Raw genomic sequence first — 19,724 nt, 5'->3', positions numbered from 1 at the left:
ATCGTCACTTCATTTCGAATTCAATTTCAAAAAAAATAGTTGCCTAATTTGCACAAAATTGAAAAAGTGCTTCCGTATAGTCACAAGTCTAAACGCATTTGCAAATAATTCTGTGCGACATTTTCACTTATACTGTGCTTGGCTTGGCGGCATTTTCACATTTTTCAATAGTTTTCACAAAATTGTAAAAGTGCTCCAGCCAGTACATAAACAGTCTAAACGCTCTTGAGTAAACATTTGCACTAGAGTGGCGCTTAGACTGTGCTTAGCCTGGGTATTTTTTTAACTTTCCGTCGGGTAAGTTATTGCAATCGTCCAAAAATCGAAATCGAAAATTTTTACATTTCTCGACGTTTTGAAGGTTTCTGAACATTTTGGCATACTTCAGAAAAAATGGATGTGTGTGTGTGTGTATGTATGTATGTATGGATACAAATTTCCAGTCACGTTTTCGGGCGCACAGATCAACCGATTTGAATGGTTCAAAAAACATTCGATTCCTATTGATAGGGAAAAGAGCTGATGCGTTTTTGGCAAAGGCAGGTCCAGCCGTTTCGGAGATACGGAGCAAAGAGTGCAGAAAATAGAAATCGAGTTTTTGAGAGAATGGAGTATCAGATTTGAATGATCTAAAACACATTCAATTAGTAATGATTGGCAGAAGTGTTTATTAGTTTTTGGCAAAGGCAGGCCCAGCCATTTCGAAGATACGGAGCTAAATGTGTACAAAATGGCAGTTTTTGAGAGAACTAAGCGTCCGATTTAAATGATTCAAAGAACTTTCTACTTGTCTAAATAAAATAATTGATTTTGGAAAAAAAAATTTTTTTTCAATTTTTTTTTTCAAAAAAATTTTTTTTTGTATATCGAAAATAATTCAGATTTTACTTTTAATTCTGACTATAGTTCTAATATATTTTAAACAAATAATTTCAACTTTGCAATTCAGTTTATATAATTCTTATAAATATTAGACAATGTTACAATATTTATAATAATCTATTTGAAAACATTCAATATTCCTCGAACATTTCGTTACGGTACGGGAAGTTCCAGCAATTTGCCTTAAGGCATGATGCCATACAGCCCAGCAGTTTGAATTTTTAATCCAAAATTACAAAATTTTTATGTAAAATAAAAAAAAAGATGTAATAATTTTTTTACCATTAAAAGCAAACGGGAAGTTAAAAACAAATCAGTCAGTTTATGTTTCAGCAGTGTCTCCCTCTATCTTTTACGATCCATTACAAATGTTGGGTGTCCATTACAAATACCTGTCTACATTATAGTGTAAATGGGAATTTTTCCGAGGGCACACGTCGTCGTTTTTTATGTATATTTCATTTTTATGTCCGTTTTTATGTCGTCATTATTTCGAGTGCGGTGGAGCAATAGAAGAAATGGAGCAATGGAGCAGCTGAATATTTCAAATGATAGATAGTAAGAGACGAAGACGCATCTCTTATTTAAAGACATTAGAATGAGGTGGAGATGAATTTTTGGGGATGCTTTTGATACTTGAAACAGATATTTGGGGGCAGACTGTCTGGAAATGATTTTAATATTATTTTGCACGTTTTGGAACTGTATGTGTGTCATCAGCAGGAAGTTCAGCACATTCTTAGTTGATCGTTTATTTAATAGTACACATTTTTTTTATTACTTCCCGTAGGGTAGTTATAGTAATGGGCCGAAAATCGAAAATGAATTTTTTTGTTTTCTCGACGTTTTGAAGGTTTCTAAACATTTTGGCATACCTCAGAAAAAATGGACGGTGCCATACAACACTAGTTTTTAATATTTTTTGTTTTTCTTTTGCAGCAAGCTACGCCTTGTAGCATGTTTCAAAATGGCCTTTGGTAGAAAAAGTATGGACTGTCATTCCTGCTCCATATCATCACCATCATAAATCAAGGTAAGGAAATTGACTCATTAAAAACTAGTTGGTATTGGTATTTAGCCTTGAGGCAAGTTACATACAACTTCCCGATATGTGTAAATAATCGACTTGATCAATAAAATATAAATTAATTTATGAGTCATTAAAAGTATTCCGAGTGGATTCATTACACATAATTGAAAATGAGCGAACACGTTAACTCGGAGTATTTTCTAACAGCAAATTTTCACACAATCAATGATTTTTATAATTAAACCAGTTTCCGTTGGACTCTAGTGATTTGTATGTTCATTAAGACAAAGTACTCTATCGTTACACCAAATGAATCGTCTAATTTTAATTTTAACAAACGTCAAAAAAAACTACTCATTTCTCAAACTTTGATGAATTTTTAAAATTAAACTACTTGTCGTAAGGCCGTAATAATTCAATAAGTTCTATTATACAAGACCATGATTTATATCGGCAAAAAAAGTTCCATAAAAATCGGCCTAAATTTTTTTTCAACAGTTAATTACAAGAAAACGGCTCGGTAGATTTTCACCTAAAACTAATTAGTATTATTCCCAACTAATATCTTTCGAACAGTTTTTGATTTTTTAAAATCGAGATCGGTAGTTTGAACTTAAATGTCGACGAAAAGTTTAACACTTTTTTTCAAATTACAAAGAAACGGCTTGGCAGATTGTCGCACAAAACTGACAAACTTTAGTACAAAAAAAATGAAAAATCAATAAAAAAAAATAAATAAAGAAATATTAGATACATTTTGATACATACTTTTTAATATAAATTTTAGTTTTAAAAGCAATTAAGTTTAAAACTCGGGTATTGTCTGTTCCGAGTAATTTTATTTAATTCTAATTGTTTTTTTGTTTAATAAAATACGATTTCAAAAAACTGAGAACGTCTATCGAATTTCTACATAGACGTGTCCTTTGTTTACTCACAAAATTTTCTCTCAAAATAGAAAATACTCTCATACTTGCGACCAAATTATGCTTAATTGTTTTTGAAGTCTGATATAATAATTCCAAGTTTTTTTTCTTCAATTGTGGTTTCTAGGGTTTAAAACTCTTTTTTTTTAGTTTGAGTAGAGGAAGTTACTTCTTCAAGAAGAAGTCACGCTGATTTAAATTAATGTATACACTGGTATAAAAATCTAAATTATTATATACAAAGCTTTTTGGAAACTGTTGCAGACTGATAAGATATCAAATGCTAAAGAAATGATATGATTTCAAGAATCAAAATGCTTTCATCTTTTATATTTGACTATATTTGTCATTTTCCATGTATACAGTGAAAACCGAATTTTATCACTAAAAAACCGGTTTTAGAATTCTATAATTTTCGCCAAAAAACCGGTTTTTAAAACCGGTTTTTGAAAACCGACAAACCCTAGTGTCCACCGCCAAAAAAATAATAATAAAAATCGTCGAATTTTTTTTTAACACTTCATTACAAGAGATCTCTACCAAAAACTGATAAGCACGATTCCCAATAAATATCTTTCAGAATTGTGGGCTAAAATGTGGACAAACCATTTTTCACTTTCCTGCTATTTACAAAGAAACGGCTTAGCTGATCGTCACGCAAAAATGATAAACAATAGTCCTCATCGAGATACATCAAATGACTTTTAAATTTTTGAAATCGGCCCAGCCGTTTTCGAGAAAACGTCGATTTACGGTAAAAAATCTGTTCACAAACACACACACAGATACTTTTTCCAAATTTGGCCTCATTCGATTCAGAATGGCTTGAAACGTCGAGAAAACATAAAATTAGAGAATCGTTTTTTTTTGATGAAAACAATCTTCTCCTTTGGGAAGTCAATGAAAAAAATATGTAAAATTTAAAGTTTATGTATCTAGGTGGATTTTATCGGTTACATTTTTTTTTATTTAGCACTATTCTGTTGAGATTTTGTTATATATTATTATATATTATTGAAAAGTATATAAAATCGTTTATAAATCTGTATATAACAATTTTTAAATGTTAGAACAAAATTATATGCAAATAATTCCTCAAACTTTAAAATTAATTAAATCAAATCTACGTAAGGCGTCCATATTGTTATAGCTTCAAACGCTTTGATTTATATTTTATATTTTATTATAATTTAATAAAAAATATTATAAATATTATATATCATTAGAAAGCTGATAAAATTATCTATAATTACAAATGTAAAATTTACTGAAATTAATATTTTTTGCGCTCGTTCAAATTATGGTAAAATGCAATATGTTGCAATATTTTCTCGCCTTTGCTATTGGATTTTCCTAAAATCTTACTTCTTCCTAGAATCAAATTAATTAATAACTGATATCGCCTAATTTTTTTAGCATTCTGATAAGGTCATAATAAATGTACTTTTTAAATTATATATAAATATACATTTGTAGCAAAGTATAATTTTTCCCCCAAAAATTATGAATGATCTTCAAAATTTAAAGCTAAATAAGAAATAAATTTGTGGTTAATTTGCTTAAAGACCAATTAATTTTAAATAAGACGCAATTTTATAAAATGCTTCATATATAGATATATATATATATATATATATATATATATATATATATATATATATAATATAATAATTTGCACAATTAGTTATAGTTCAAAGAAACCTCGATAAATTCTTATACTTTCATAAAACATTTCAAAATAAACCATATACTGGCACCCGATAATAAGATTGCTCATATAATTATAAATTATAATTATTATTATTATATAAATATCGCAAAATATATAAGGTGATTCATGTAACAAGAATTTAGTTATAACATTTTGTAACGGGTGGTCCTTAATATAGTTCTCGATTTTTTTGCTCCCAGGGCATCAAATGCTTCCAAAATAGTGAAGTAACATTCTGGGAAAGTTATTTTCCAATGAATTTTGTTCTATGAATTTTTGCAATTTATATTAGGTTGTCAAATATCTCCCTTCCGCTTTTTTACTATTGGTTTATAATACAAAAAGGCGGAAGGGAGATATTTGACAACCTTATATAAGTAATTATAGATAATTTTATTAGCTCTCTAATGATATATAATATTTATAATATATTTTATTAATTATAACAAAATAAATTAAAATATAAACCAAATCGTTGAAGCTAAAACAATATGCCTTACGTAAATTTAATTTAATTAATTTTAATGTTTGAGGAATTATTTTTATATAATTTTGTTCCAACATTAAAAAATTGTTATATACAGATTTATGAACAATTTTATAAACTTTTCAACGATATATAATAATATATGGGAACTTAGACAAAATGTCAACAACATTATAAAAAAATGTAACCGATAAAATCCATCTAGATACCAAAACTTTAAATTTCATGTATTTTCCTTATTTAATTTTGTTTGAAAAGTTTTTAAACGTTATGTATAGATTTGTAGATAATTTTATCAGATTTCGAATGATATATAATTTTTGTAATATATTTAATTAAATTATAACAAAATAAATTAAAATATAAACCAGACGATATCTCAGGAACCGTATGAGCATTTTGTAAAATTCAAAACCTGTTTGTCTTGTACAAAAAAAAAAACAAGAAATATGCACAATGTCCAAAAGTCGCCAAAGACACAAACTTGATGGAATCTCCATCTACGTCAAGCAGCATCTACCCAAATATGGTACTAATGCAACTGATGCCAATTTGCAATTTAGTAGTTGAATATATATAAATATTTCTTTTATCATCCATTTCCAATTAACAATGACCACCTAATCAAATCTGACCAAATTTCATTTTGCAGTTGTAACAGATGAACCCCGATTCACAGAACCGATTCCGAATGTCACGGTAGCAGTCGGGCGCGATGCCAACTTACCCTGCGTCGTCGAGAATTTAGGAGCTTATAAGGTAATTAAGTGGTAACTTTTAGTGCATTTATCAAACCGACAAAGGTGCGAAGACAATGGGATTGTAATTGCAAATACACAGAGTGAAATGTGTTTTTGGAGTTAATTAAACAAAGACAAAATACAAGATTGGTAATCTAATTTGTTGATGAAATATGGAATTCAAAGTCGTTTTATGTAAAACTTTTATATCGGAGTGCATAAAGTTATTTGACTAAAACCAAAAAAATGTCACAATTTTTCTAATTATTGTGCTAAAGAATGAAATATCGAATTCAAAGTCGTTTCATTCAAAACTTATTTAGTAATGAATAGATGATTCGGGACATTTATGTGGTTTTATTCCTTTTCAGTTAGACAGGGTGAAACTAGATAAAATTTACAATATTTCCTAGAGACCACTTTTATATACTCCAATATAAAAGTTTTGAATAAATCGACTTTAAGGGGTTGTTCTTTTTTTATTTATTTTTTTCCGATTTTGAGATTTTTTGATATTATGAAAGCTCAAAACCTTAGAAATCATCTCAATATCTATTTTTTTGACGAAGTTATAGATTTATATATCCCCATATCTATGATCCTCTGAAACCGTTTTTTTCATCGCTCCGCGAGCTATTGCATGCCAGCTGCTCTCTTTTTCATTATAATACCTCATGCACATGACCTTTTAATGTGTCAGCATCTTTGAACACCATGGTGTATTTAGTACATTAAATTAAATTGTGTATTTAGTACATTATATTAAAAACTTTAAATACGTTTTTCTCAAAATGACTTTTTTCAATGCGGTGCCACAAGTTAAAAAAAACTATAAGTCGTAGTTTTTTTTTCTTTGTTTCGGGCGATGCGCAACGGATTTATCTGTGGCACCGCAAATTAGATCGATTTTGCAAGGCCGACTTTGACGACCCCTGGATAAAAAATGACAGCGAAAAAAAAGAAAAAGAAAATTTCGTAATATTCTATAATTTTGTAATTTTTGTTTAAAAAAAACCGCATGTCTCTATGACAAATACATTCGAGAAAAACAAAAACAAATACCTTGCATTTTTTGTAAAAAAAAAAACCCCCTTAATAAACTTATATATCTTATATATAAAAATGGAGCTCTCTTTCAAATGTCCGAATAAAACTCGAAAACGGCTGAATCGATTTGGCCAGTCTTAGTCTTGAAAAATTCGTGCCAATCCAGAGAAAGTCTAAAAGGTGAGAAATTATTTCAAATCCGCGTAGAAACTTTACATTTTTAATTTGAAAATTTTTGTAGAAGCGTAATATAAATAAAACAATGGACGGTGGCAATTTCGTGAAATGTCAAACGCTTTTGACAGATGATGTTCAATTACGTTTAATAGGATGTTTTACGCGAATATTATTTATTTATGATAAATTTGTAGTAAGTAGTTTTGTTTGTAGTTTTATTTATATACAAAAACGTTAGTAAACAGGCCGCAAGTGTTACTAGAGACTCAAAATATAAACTTTTTTGATATGTTAATATGAAAATGCACTTTTTGGCATATTTTTCTCAAACACAGTGCTCTGAAAGATCTCATTTGTATAATTATATACTTATTGGTATTTATAAAACATTTTCTAGGTCATATTATTTTTTATTTATCTTATTTAAATTCAGAACCTAAATTTGGTATCGATCAAATAGACATTTTATCGAATAACATTTTCCCAGTTATAATTTTCCAGAATTTATCTATCGAAGAATAGATAGTAATATATAAAGGTCCGGGGTTAAAAAGGTCCACCACCGATGTGTCAAAAATCAGTAAAGTCAAGCATTGTTTAACAACAATATTTGAAAGTAGAGGGAAAAAAATGTATAGCCAGTTACAAACTTGATTTGAAAACGATAATCTTTGAAATGGGGGAGATAAACGGTAATATTTGAAAATCCATAATAAAAGTATTTTCTTCCGTTGGTAGTTTTAGCATTAGTTAAAAATGTAATTATTTTGTAAAATACCTTTAAAATTACACCTTACAAGTTACCCCGCATATAGGATAAAAAGGTCTTGATAACAAATTTTTGGAAGACATCAAACAAGCACAGTCAGTTTACTGAACGTAGTCAGATAGGTCTTATTCGTTTGATATGTCTTATTTGTTGTGATATAATTGTTATGGTTTTCACAATATAGTTTATATTTGCTCAAAGTCAAATTGGACCTTTGTGTCTCGCCCTGCTCTACATATATACTTTTTATTAAATTTATTTTAATTCATCGAATATAACTTGAAACTTTTCAAAAAGCAGGTCAAAGAAGAAATACTTAATTTTTTATCTCTCCTCGCAAAAATTTGAAAATTTTGTATAAGCTCAGTTGTATTATTTACAATTATACACAAAATCCAGAATCCAAAAAGAATCTGAATAACTTGAAACGTAATCAATAAGTCGAAAGACCAAAAAAGACTCGGATTGGATTATACGATGTTTTCTATAGAAAGTGTATAAAACTTGCAGTTTGATTGTATTGACAAAATATAGACAAACTAATGGGGTTTATTGTTTTTATAATACCTCATCATTGTATATAATAGCATTCAAACAACACATCCTTATGCACTTAAAGTATTAATATTTTTGATTCTCTAGAAATGGTTTAGAATATACCATATTTAGCAAAACAACGTTTGCCGGGTCAGCTAGTAACTAATAAAGTTTATCAATTACCATTTACTATTATCTATTCCCAGGTTGCCTGGATCCACATAGATCGTCAAATGATCTTGACGATCCATCGTCACGTCATTTCACGTCTACCACGTTTCAGCGTTTCTTACGACAATGCCAACACCTGGTTATTGCATGTTAGCCAGGCGCAACAGGAGGACAGAGGATATTATATGTGCCAAGTCAATACAAATCCTATGCTGAGTCAAGTTGGATACTTGCAAGTAGTCGGTAAGATGATTAAAAAAAAAACTAGTGGTGTATGGCATCGTGCCTTAAGGCAAATTGCCGAAACTTCTCGTACCGTAATGAAATATTCGAGAAATTTTAAACGTTGTCAAATATATTATTACAAATACTCTGTAACTTTCATTATTTTTGCTATCTTGTTATATCTGAGCAAATCAAATGTAAATCATAAATCAATTGCAAATCTCCAGGAACATTAACAATCGTCATTTCATTTCAAATTCAATTTCAAAAAAAAAAAATAGTTGCACAAAATTGAAAAAGTGCTCCCGTATTGTAACAGTCTAAACGCATTTGCAAATAATTCTGTGCGACATCTTCACTTGTATTGTGCTTAGCTCGGCGGCATTTTCACGTTTTTCATGACGGATTCTAACAACTTGGACGAACTGGTAAGTGAAAAATTAAAATTCCCAAATTTTTGTATTTGCTATCATAATAGAGATATTCAAGACTAACATACTTAAATTACAGCTTTATACTACAATCAGAAATATTTTTAAATATTTTTTAAACTTTTGTCATCGGCGCGCCAACTAAAAGCAATATTAAGCTCATGGCGCACTAGTCCCATAAAAATATAAATATCTTCTATTACATGTAAAAATTCAGCAATTTTAGTATCGATAGTCATAATAGATATATTAGAGATTAAAATTCTTAAATTACAAGTTTCTATTGTCATCAGAACTATTTTTAAATATTTTTCAAACTTTTGTCATCAGCGCGCCAACTAAAAGCAATATTAAGCTCATGGCGCACTAGTCCCATAAAAATATAAATATCTTCTATTACATGTAAAAATTCAGCAATTTTAGTATTGACAGTCATAATAGATATATTAGAGATTAAAATTCTTAAATTACAAGTTCCTATTGTCATCAGAACTATTTTTAAATATTTTTCAAACTTTTGTCATCAGCGCGCCAACTAAAAGCAATATTAAGCTCATGGCGCACTAGTCCCATAAAAATATAAATATCTTCTATTACATGTAAAAATTCAGCAATTTTAGTATCGATAGTCATAATAGATATATTAGAGATTAAAATTCTTAAATTACAAGTTTCTATTGTCATCAGAACTATTTTTAAATATTTTTCAAACTTTTGTCATCAGCGCGCCAACTAAAAGCAATATTAAGCTCATGGCGCACTAGTCCCATAAAAATATAAATATCTTCTATTACATGTAAAAATTCAGCAATTTTAGTATCGATAGTCATAATAGATATATTAGAGATTAAAATTCTTAAATTACAAGTTTCTATTGTCATCAGAACTATTTTTAAATATTTTTCAAACTTTTGTCATCAGCGCGCCAACTAAAAGCAATATTAAGCTCATGGCGCACTAGTCCCATAAAAATATAAATATCTTCTATTACATGTAAAAATTCAGCAATTTTAGTATCGATAGTCATAATAGATATATTAGAGATTAAAATTCTTAAATTACAAGTTTCTATTGTCATCAGAACTATTTTTAAATATTTTTCAAACTTTTGTCATCAGCGCGCCAACTAAAAGCAATATTAAGCTCATGGCGCACTAGTCCCATAAAAATATAAATATCTTCTATTACATGTAAAAATTCAGCAATTTTAGTATTGACAGTCATAATAGATATATTAGAGATTAAAATTCTTAAATTACAAGTTCCTATTGTCATCAAAACTATTTCTAAATATTTTTCAAACTTTTATCACGACTAAAACCAACATTAAGCTCATCGCGCATTGGTACCATAGAAATATAAATATTTTCTATTAAACGTAAAAATTCAACAATTATAGTATTTATAGTCTTAATAGATATTGGTGCCATAAAAATATATATATATATCTTCTATTAAATTTAAAAATTCAGCAATTTTATAATTTTCTGTCATAATGGATACATTAGAGATTAACATACTCAAATTACAATTTTTTATTGTCATCAGAACTATTTTTAAATAATTTTCGATTTTTGGCCCATTACTATAACTACCCTACGGGAAGTTAAAAATCATATAAAATGTCATTGGTGCATCCAAAAAAATGTCAACTAGAACAAGTCCAATTTTTTTGTAAAAATAGATAAAATGAATGGTGGTGAATTCATCATTGGAGTTTATACATGACAATTCCTATTTTTATGCAGCATCATATCAATAATAATATCTTATCTAGGCTCCATTTTAACTAATTTCACCAAAATTTTTGCGCAAATCCTGAGAACTCCATCAGCCCATGACCTATTCCTTACACAATCCTTAGAATTAGATCAGTCTCTAATCGTGCTTTATCTATCTATTTTACTAATTATCAATTATTTCCCCAGTACCTCCAAATATTTTGGATGAAAACAGCACGCAGTCTGCGGTTGCAGTTCGAGAAAACCAGAACATCACTCTAACTTGCAAGGCTGATGGTTTTCCTGCTCCTAAATTGATGTGGAGACGAGAGGATGGACAAGGATTTACTGTGGATCGACGCAAAAAAGGTAAAAGAAAAAAACACATTTGTTGCAATTGTCTCATCCACAAAAGTCAGAAAAATCAAACAAGACAAAAGAAAGTTCCAGGCAACAAATCCTTGCACAAAGTGTTAATGAAAATAAAATTATTTCCACCATCTCCCACAGTCCTTTACCTTTTGGCATAGTTTTTGGATCCATCCCCCATTTTAATAAACCTGTCATCCCTCTCTCATCCATAAAAAAAACTGCCATGAATAAGCAATTCTCATTCCTCCTCTACCATGATGTGACAGTATGGGAATAAATGATCTCCAACATTTATCATATGACAACTCAAGATTACCCCCAGATGATATATGGAATTACGGTGAACCCTCCACAACCCTAACCACTTCCCCCATATCTTTTTGATATCTGAATTCGCACCTAGAAAAAGTTGACACAGGGTAATAAATTTATCACATTGAAGATGAAATTATTTTTGCAAGTTTAATAATACGTGTGTTTTTGAAGTAAAACTTCTTTAGGCGCGACACGGGTGTGAATCCGTACAAATGCAACGAAAACGCCAACGTGAAGTTGAAGACTACGACGCTAGTAAGCGCAGCTATCGCAATTATTCGATATAGTCTGCGAGCAAAACAAAAATACATCAAATGTCAAATCATATGTCAAAAACAAAACAAAATGTGTCGACTTTCACTTGAGTTTTGTATTTAGCTCGCAGTCTCTAAACATTTTTTGAAGTAAAACTTCTTTAGGCGCGACATGGGTTAGCAGTATAATTCGTGAGTTAATAAAAATGTCAGGATCAAAAGAATATTTTATCGCGTCCCCCCATAAATAATTGTAGTGCAAATGATCGCAAATAAATAATGAAACAAAGGAAAAATCTGCGCTGCGTAAGAAATGATAGCTTTGGCTATGTATGTTTTGTATGTGATCGACTTTGGCTTCAAAGTGACTTAGAAATATCAAATGATGCTCAAAAACAAATTCTTAATGGTGTTTTTTGAATATTGATTTAAATAATCAAATTGGATGTCAAACTTGTCGAAAGATATTAAATTCGGGTAAAATTCCCATTTTGTGTAAATTTAACGGGTTTGTATTTTCACCTTCAAATTATCTACCTAAACTAGATACTGTATCTGAAAGGTTAATTTCACCTAGGTTGATAATATGGTTAATTTATTACCTCGTAATATTGATGATGATCATTGCATTAACGTTCACATAAAAAAGCAAATGATTCATAGATCAAACAATGTGCAGGGCTTGATAAATAAAACAAATATAAAAGTATGGCTTCAATTTGTTAGGCAAGACGGATATTACAGCTGTTCAAAGAATGAGACTATAACGTCAGCGAAAAAAAAAATACAAACAGTAAATGAATGTATGTTAATTTTAATTACATAAAGTTCTTCAAACACAATTGTTACAGGATGAGTTAATTTGCAAAAACAATATTTGTTTAGGCGTTGTTCAACATAATCCACTGTGTGAACGAATATTATAGAACTTATCAATCAGCAATTACTTTAAAACGATCATGTCATATTTCAAGTATGACTTTGATTACATTATTGTTCACAATCATAAATATATAATTTATAATTTATCATTATATTAAATGTGTATAATGATTGACGACACTAATAAATGTGTGCATCACGAGTGTTACCATATTACTAATAAACATTATTCGAAATTTTTATATGATGTATTTATTTTTACTCAACTTAAATTTGCTACAATATAATTGCAAATAAGTTTTACTTCAATCGCGTGTGATCCTTACGCGCACTCCTTTTTTATACAGTTGACACAGGGTAATAAATTTATCACCCTGAAGATGAAATTATTTTTGCAAGTTTAATAATACGTGTGCTTTTTCCTAGTTTTGGTGCACGATGGTGAGCAGTTGCAACTGAGTAGAATATCCAGGACCGAAATGGGGGCGTATCTCTGTATAGCAACGAACGGGGTGCCGCCGTCTGTTAGTAAAAGGATAATAGTGCATGTAGAATGTAAGTATAAAATATCTTAATTCCGTCGGTTTTTATTTATACTGATGGTTTATTTTGGGTCACAGTTCCCCCCATGATCTGGGTCCCTAACCAGTTGGTGGGTGCTCCTTCGGGGACCGATGTCACCATCGATTGTCACACGGAGGCGCACCCAAGGGCCATCAGCTACTGGGTCTATAATGGAATGATGGTACTGCCCAGCAAGAAGCACTTCACAGAGGCCATGGAAAATAGTTACAGGTAAAAAATTATAGAGTTCATCTGGTCTGGTCAAAAAATTCTTGGCCAAGTACACCTAAGTCTGTTTTTACACGGTAGATTGGTTCCAGAAGAAGCCGTGTAAAAAAACAAAGGGAAAAAAAAAGACATTGATCTTATACAAAAATGGATGATTTGTTCCTAATCTCTAAAACCTATTAAAATTAGTGAAAAACAAGAATTTTCAAGAACAAGAATTCATGTTTATTTTAATAATAATTCCCCTAAATTAGTGCTATTCACATTTGCTTTGACCAGTAAAAATTGTTTGTACGCGCTAAAGGGGAATTCACTTAAATCTTTAAGCTGGTGTTCGCAAACTATCGATACTATCGATGGTTTCAGACTTTTTTCTTTCATAAGTACTTTTTTGTGATATGAACATACTTCGCAAAAATTAAATTTGACAAAAAAAAATTAAGTACATAAAATTTCGAATCGTGCTAAATGGAATAAAATCGTGTAAAAAAATTAAAAATATTCAATTTTATACCGTGTACAAAAAGACCGTGTAAAAACAGACTTAGGTGTACTTGCAAGAATGTAGAGTTTGTTTCTTTGCATTTTTTTTACAAATTTTTTTTGAGCTCAGAATTCCCTCTTTTGATGATCTCTTCTACAAAATTTCTTCTCCTGTTATTTTTGAGGGTGCTCGTCACTCTTGAGATTGCTCTTCGCCCTTGAGGGTTCTCTTCAATTTATTGACGTAAAACTTCTTTAGGCGCGACATGGGTGTAAATCCGTACAAATGCAACGAAAATGCGTTACGGCATATAAGATAAGATAAGAGTCAAATCCAATGATTCGTCATTCGATCTCGATGATATCATTTCTATACGGGTCGATTGTGATTAGTCGTCGTGTATGTGAATAGAAATCTGTCGTTGTATGCGTACCGATATCAACAAGAAAATCGGTATAGATAAATAAACATTTTAAAGTTACATCGTAGTACAAATCTTGATTTAATGAAAAGTGCCTGAATCAGAAGAATATTTTACCCTGTTCCTTGAAATTAATAAAACAAATTAAACATTTGTGTCGTGTACTAAACGTAAGTTTATTAATTACAAATTATTTCTATATTAAAATAAATAATGTTTTTATAGACAAGACAGATTCTAAAGCTGTTCAAAGAATCATCAAACGACAGAGAAAAATAAAAGGACTCTACTGACGAACAAACATAAATTTAATCTTCTACTCTACTGACAAGCAAACTCTATTACAATCTAGTTGATAAAAAGGGACTCAACTGATGACTAAATTTAAAATTAGTAAATATAAAAACTGAAAAAGATCTCCACTAACTGGTATAAATATAAAAGATATAGAAAGGAAACATAAAAAAGGACCTTACTGACGAGGAAACTTTAGTTTTTGATCAAAAAGATTGAACTGACGAGCAAATAAAAAATCGAGTAGTTAAAATATGATCATAAATTTTATCTTAAAATTAAAAAAGCGATTCTGCTTACAAGCCAACAAAGTTCTGATCGATAAGAAAATATAAAAAGGACTCTACTGACAGGAAAACTAAAAAAGCAAAGTTTAATTTCAACTTAAAAGAAGAAAAAGGACTCTACTGGTAAGCAAATATAATCTAGATACTAAAAGGGACTGTACTGATAAGCAAAAATATTAATGAAAAATGTTTTGTGAAAGGGACTCTACTGACGAGCAAATTTTAATTTCAATCTAGAAGAGAAGAAAGGGACTCTACTGACGAGCAAAATATGAATAGAAAATGTCTCTAAAAAGAACTCTACTGACGAGAAAACTCAATTTTAATTTAAAATATTTAAAATTGGACTTTACTGGCGACCAAATTTGAAATTCGTAAATATAAAAAAAGACTCTACCGTCGAGCAAACTAAAAATTGACAAAAAAGACAAAAGGGGACTCTACTGACAAATGAATAACAAATAAATAATATAATAGAATAGGGACTCTACTGACAAGTGATCAAATAACTTGATAGAAATGTACAAAATTGATCTAAAAGACAAAAAGGGACTCTACTGTCGAGCAAAATTATTTATATATAATGACTTGAAAAGCGGATTCTACCGACGAGCAAGGTTATAAAAAGGACTCTACTGAGGAGTAAATTAAACTTAATTTATATATATATATAAGATTTAAAAAAAAAGTAAAAAAAGTCTGGAAAAAAGTAAAAAAAATACAAGCAGTCAATGAATGTATGTTAATTTTAATTACATGAAGTTCTTCAAACACAATTATTACATGATGAGTGAAATTGTGAAAACAATATTTGTTTAGGCGTTGTTTTACATAATCCACTTATAATAGAATTTATTAATCAGCAATTATTTCATTTCTCTAATGAAGATTCGTTTCTAAATGCTAATTACAATGACAAACCGATCATGTCATGTTTGAAGTATGACTTTGATTACATTGTTGTTTGTAAATGTTATACATATTTTTAATGCAATGATAAATTTATAATTTATCATTATATAAATGTGTATAATTGTCGACACTAATAAGTGTGTGCATCACGAGTGTTACCATATTACTAATGAAAATTATTCAAAATTGTTATATGATAATTTTATTTTTACTTAAATGCCATCTTGTAGCAAATAAGTTTTACTTCAATCGCGTGTGATCTTTACGCGTACTTTTTTTTAATATATTTGTTTGATTTTAGGGCTCACATGAAGTTGACGATAAGGGACATCCAATCAGCCGATTTCGGAAACTACAGATGCATATCAAAAAATTCTCTTGGAGAGACGGAGGGCTCAATTAGATTATACGGTAAGCAAATGAATAAAATCTAGTAATAACAAATGAATATTAAATTTAATTGATTAATAATTTATTTTTTAGAAATAGTTATGCCGTCATCTCCACCTAAGCCGACTGATGCTAAAATATCCAAAGACGGTGAGTAGAAATACAAAGACCTAGAATTCCACTGATAGGATTTAGACCACGCTCTTGTAAATAAATATTGTTCACATACACTGATACATAGTATACAACTATTAGTCGAAACGTATGCTTAGATGTATTTTTCCCTATTTTTATATGTCCATTAATATGTCTTTTATCCTCTTAGGTTCGAAACGTCTGAATTCCAACAACAACCACAGAATGTCACCAGGTGAAAATTTAGCCCCAACCAGAGGCGTCCCTGCGCCCTCTTATGCAGTTACCCAAACCGGTGGAGGGGCCTCCTCCGTAGGGCATGGTTCCCTTAATACCGACTTTCCGCTTGTCGAAAATGGTGCATCCTCAGGTAAAAAAAATAAAAAAAATAGTAACAGTATAAATAAAATAAAAAATAGTAATAGATAGAAAAAATAAAAATAAAATTGTTATAGTTGATATAGAAAATGGGTTGATGAAATTGGTAGAAGAGATTTATGGAAGAGGTTATATAAAAATTTGGCATCTTTTGAGCAAAAATAAAAAAATAAAAAATATAGTAACAGGTAGAGATAATAAAAATAAAATTGTTAGAGTTGATATTGAAAAAGGGTTGATGAAATTGGTAGAAGAGATTTATGGAGGAGGTTATATGAAAATGTGGCACCTTTTGAGTAAATTTGGAAGGGCTTATAGGTCTAAAATAGAGGTTATTAAGTATCTGTTACCCTTAAGGCCTTCTTAGGGCTCTTGGAATCGTAGTAAAGAAGTTTTTAGGCCCTAAATGCTGACAGATCCTAAATTTTTGGCTTACAACTAAAATTATCAAGGAATTTTTGACAAAATACAGAGCAAGCAATCATTCTTAGAATTTGTCCTGTAGTACTTTGAATTTTTTTTTAAATTCACCAGGTTTTTAATAGTATTGTAATATTGACAGAATATTCTTTAGTATGTCTACTATCAGCGCAAACACTAAAACTAATAAATTTTTCAACAAAACTTGAATTATTTAGGATTTCTGGAACAAAAACACAACTAGGTAGCATCCCTAGAATGTGTACTGTGGTTAAGAAAAAATAAATTTGTAAAAAAGATTTATAGAAGAGGTTATATTAAAATTTGGCATCTTTGAACAGATTTGAAGGGCTTATAGGTATTAAATAGAGGTTATTAAGGATCTATTATCTTTAAGTCCTTTTCAGAGCTCTTAGGGTCCTATAAAAGGAGTTTTATTAACCTAAAATGCTTATAGATACACAGCAAGCTATCATTCTTAGAATTTGTTGTGTACTACTTTGAAAAATTATTATAATTCACCAGATTGTCTGATAGTGTTGTAAAATTGATATAATATTCTTTAGTATGTCTACTATCAGCTCAAATACTAAAACTGATAAATTTTCAACAAAACTAGAATTATTTCTGGAACAAATACCCAACCAGCTTGCATCCTTAGAATTTGTCCTGTAGTACTTTGAAAAATTTATTATAATTCACCAGGTTTTCAGATAGTATTGTCATATAGATAGAATATTCTTTAGTATGTCTACTATCAACACAAATACTGAAACTGATAAATTTTCTGACACAAATTGAAATATTAAGGATTTCTGGAACAAATACACAACGCGCTAGCGTCTTTAAAATTTGTCCTGTAGTACTTTGAAAAATTATTATAATTCATCAGATTGTCTGATAGTGTTGTAATATTGGTTGAATATTCTTTAGTATGTCTACTATCAGCACAAATACCAAAACTGATAAATTTTTCTTGAAAATTAGAATTATTGAGGATTTCTGGAATATATACACAACCAGCTAGCATTCTTAAAATTTGCTCTGCACCACCACTACTTTGAAAAATTATTATAATTCGCCAGGGTTTCAGATAGTGATGAATTATAGTTAGAGCATTCCTTAGTATGTCTACTATCAGCGAAAAAACTAAAACTCATAAATTTTTCAACACAACTTGAATTATCAAGGATTTCAGGAACAGATAGACAACGAGCTAGCATTCTTAGAATTTGTCCTGTAGTACTTTGAAAAATTATCAAAATTCACCAGGTTTTCATATAGTATTGTAATATTGACAGAATATTCTACAATATGTCTACTATCAGCACAAATACTAAAACTACTTAATTATTGAAAACTTTTGGAAATATCAAAGATTTTCTGAGAAAAATTCACACATTTTGGTCAAAACTTCTAAAAAAATGTAGTTTTTGACCAATTTTTTGATAATATTTAATGCACTATAAAAGATAACATAGGGAAACTATGCTAAAATATTACATAACATGTGTACTATGTCCACAAATTTTTAAACTGCCGAATTTTTCAAACACTTTTTGTAATATCAACGATTTTCTGAGCAAATATGCAGAAAACAGTCATCAATTTTTCAGACAGCACTTCATCTACAAAAAATATTGTATTTTATCAGGATTTTCTAAATATTTCTCAAATCTTAACAGCTAGAGTATTGCAATTTTGTTAGAATATTGTTCAATATGTCTAATATGTGCACAAATTTTAAAACCAGAAAAAAACTTAATACTTTTAGGAAATATCAAAAAATTACCTAAAATTCAATCACCAGTTTGTATCCAAGTTTGTACCTACCCCATATAATTTTTACCAAAACCCTAAGTGCACAATTATTCCCAACACTCCCCCAAACAATTCTTACAAACATTCCACCAATCTATAACTAATATTTGATTTTATTTTTCAGATTTTACGTTAAAAAGTATTCAAAAATGGTCTTCGATGTATACCCTGCTAGCGCCTGCTTTCCATATCATCTTGAGTAATTATTTATATTAATAATAAAAAATAAAATTAAAAACAAAACACACATAAACACAAAAATACATATTTACAAAAACACAAACACACACAAACATATAAATCTAATTGTTTATATACCGTTTTTAATTTAATTGTAAATAGTTTATAATAATAAAATTAAATATAATATTTAAAAGAATATAAATAAATTAAATAAATTATAATAATAATAATTATAATAAACTTGATGATGATATGTAAACGAGGATATGTTTAGATACACAATAAAAATTTTAAAAATATTTTGCATACGTTTCGAATAACAATTTGTGACCACTTCAGTAAAAAACATACAATTTCATTATTAAAAATTAATTTTTTGAGTTTCGTTGCGTTTTTCAAGTATACCGAGTTGCTGTAGAGCATTTTGATGTTAGACAAATTTATAAACAATTGAATTTTAAACAAATTTGTAGTATAAATCATTTTTGTTACACAAACCGTTTAAGAGTTATGAATTTTACAAACCAAAA

At 29.4% G+C, this 19,724-nt stretch overlaps 1 protein-coding gene across 1 annotated transcript in view; it reads left to right on the top strand.

The window, feature by feature from the left end:
• LOC113389723 (lachesin-like) overlaps positions 1-19,272 on the top strand; it is a 30,784-nt gene extending 11,512 nt beyond the window's left edge. The window contains exons 2-11 of the mRNA XM_026626737.1: positions 1,864-1,915; positions 5,689-5,795; positions 8,513-8,720; positions 11,062-11,223; positions 13,104-13,232; positions 13,298-13,472; positions 16,169-16,278; positions 16,351-16,407; positions 16,583-16,762; positions 19,136-19,272. Coding sequence (XP_026482522.1) covers positions 1,864-1,915; positions 5,689-5,795; positions 8,513-8,720; positions 11,062-11,223; positions 13,104-13,232; positions 13,298-13,472; positions 16,169-16,278; positions 16,351-16,407; positions 16,583-16,762; positions 19,136-19,227 — 1,272 coding nt within the window. The 3' untranslated portion in view covers positions 19,228-19,272. The remainder of the gene's footprint in view (positions 1-1,863; positions 1,916-5,688; positions 5,796-8,512; positions 8,721-11,061; positions 11,224-13,103; positions 13,233-13,297; positions 13,473-16,168; positions 16,279-16,350; positions 16,408-16,582; positions 16,763-19,135) is intronic.
• Positions 19,273-19,724: the final 452 nt, after the last annotated feature.

This window comes from Ctenocephalides felis, unplaced genomic scaffold (assembly GCF_003426905.1).
Source record: "Ctenocephalides felis isolate EL2017-DRISC unplaced genomic scaffold, ASM342690v1 CF-g0.4_SCAFFOLD_03573, whole genome shotgun sequence".
In the NCBI taxonomy this organism is placed as follows: domain Eukaryota; kingdom Metazoa; phylum Arthropoda; class Insecta; order Siphonaptera; family Pulicidae; genus Ctenocephalides; species Ctenocephalides felis.
This window is presented reverse-complemented; position numbering and strand designations above follow the sequence as displayed.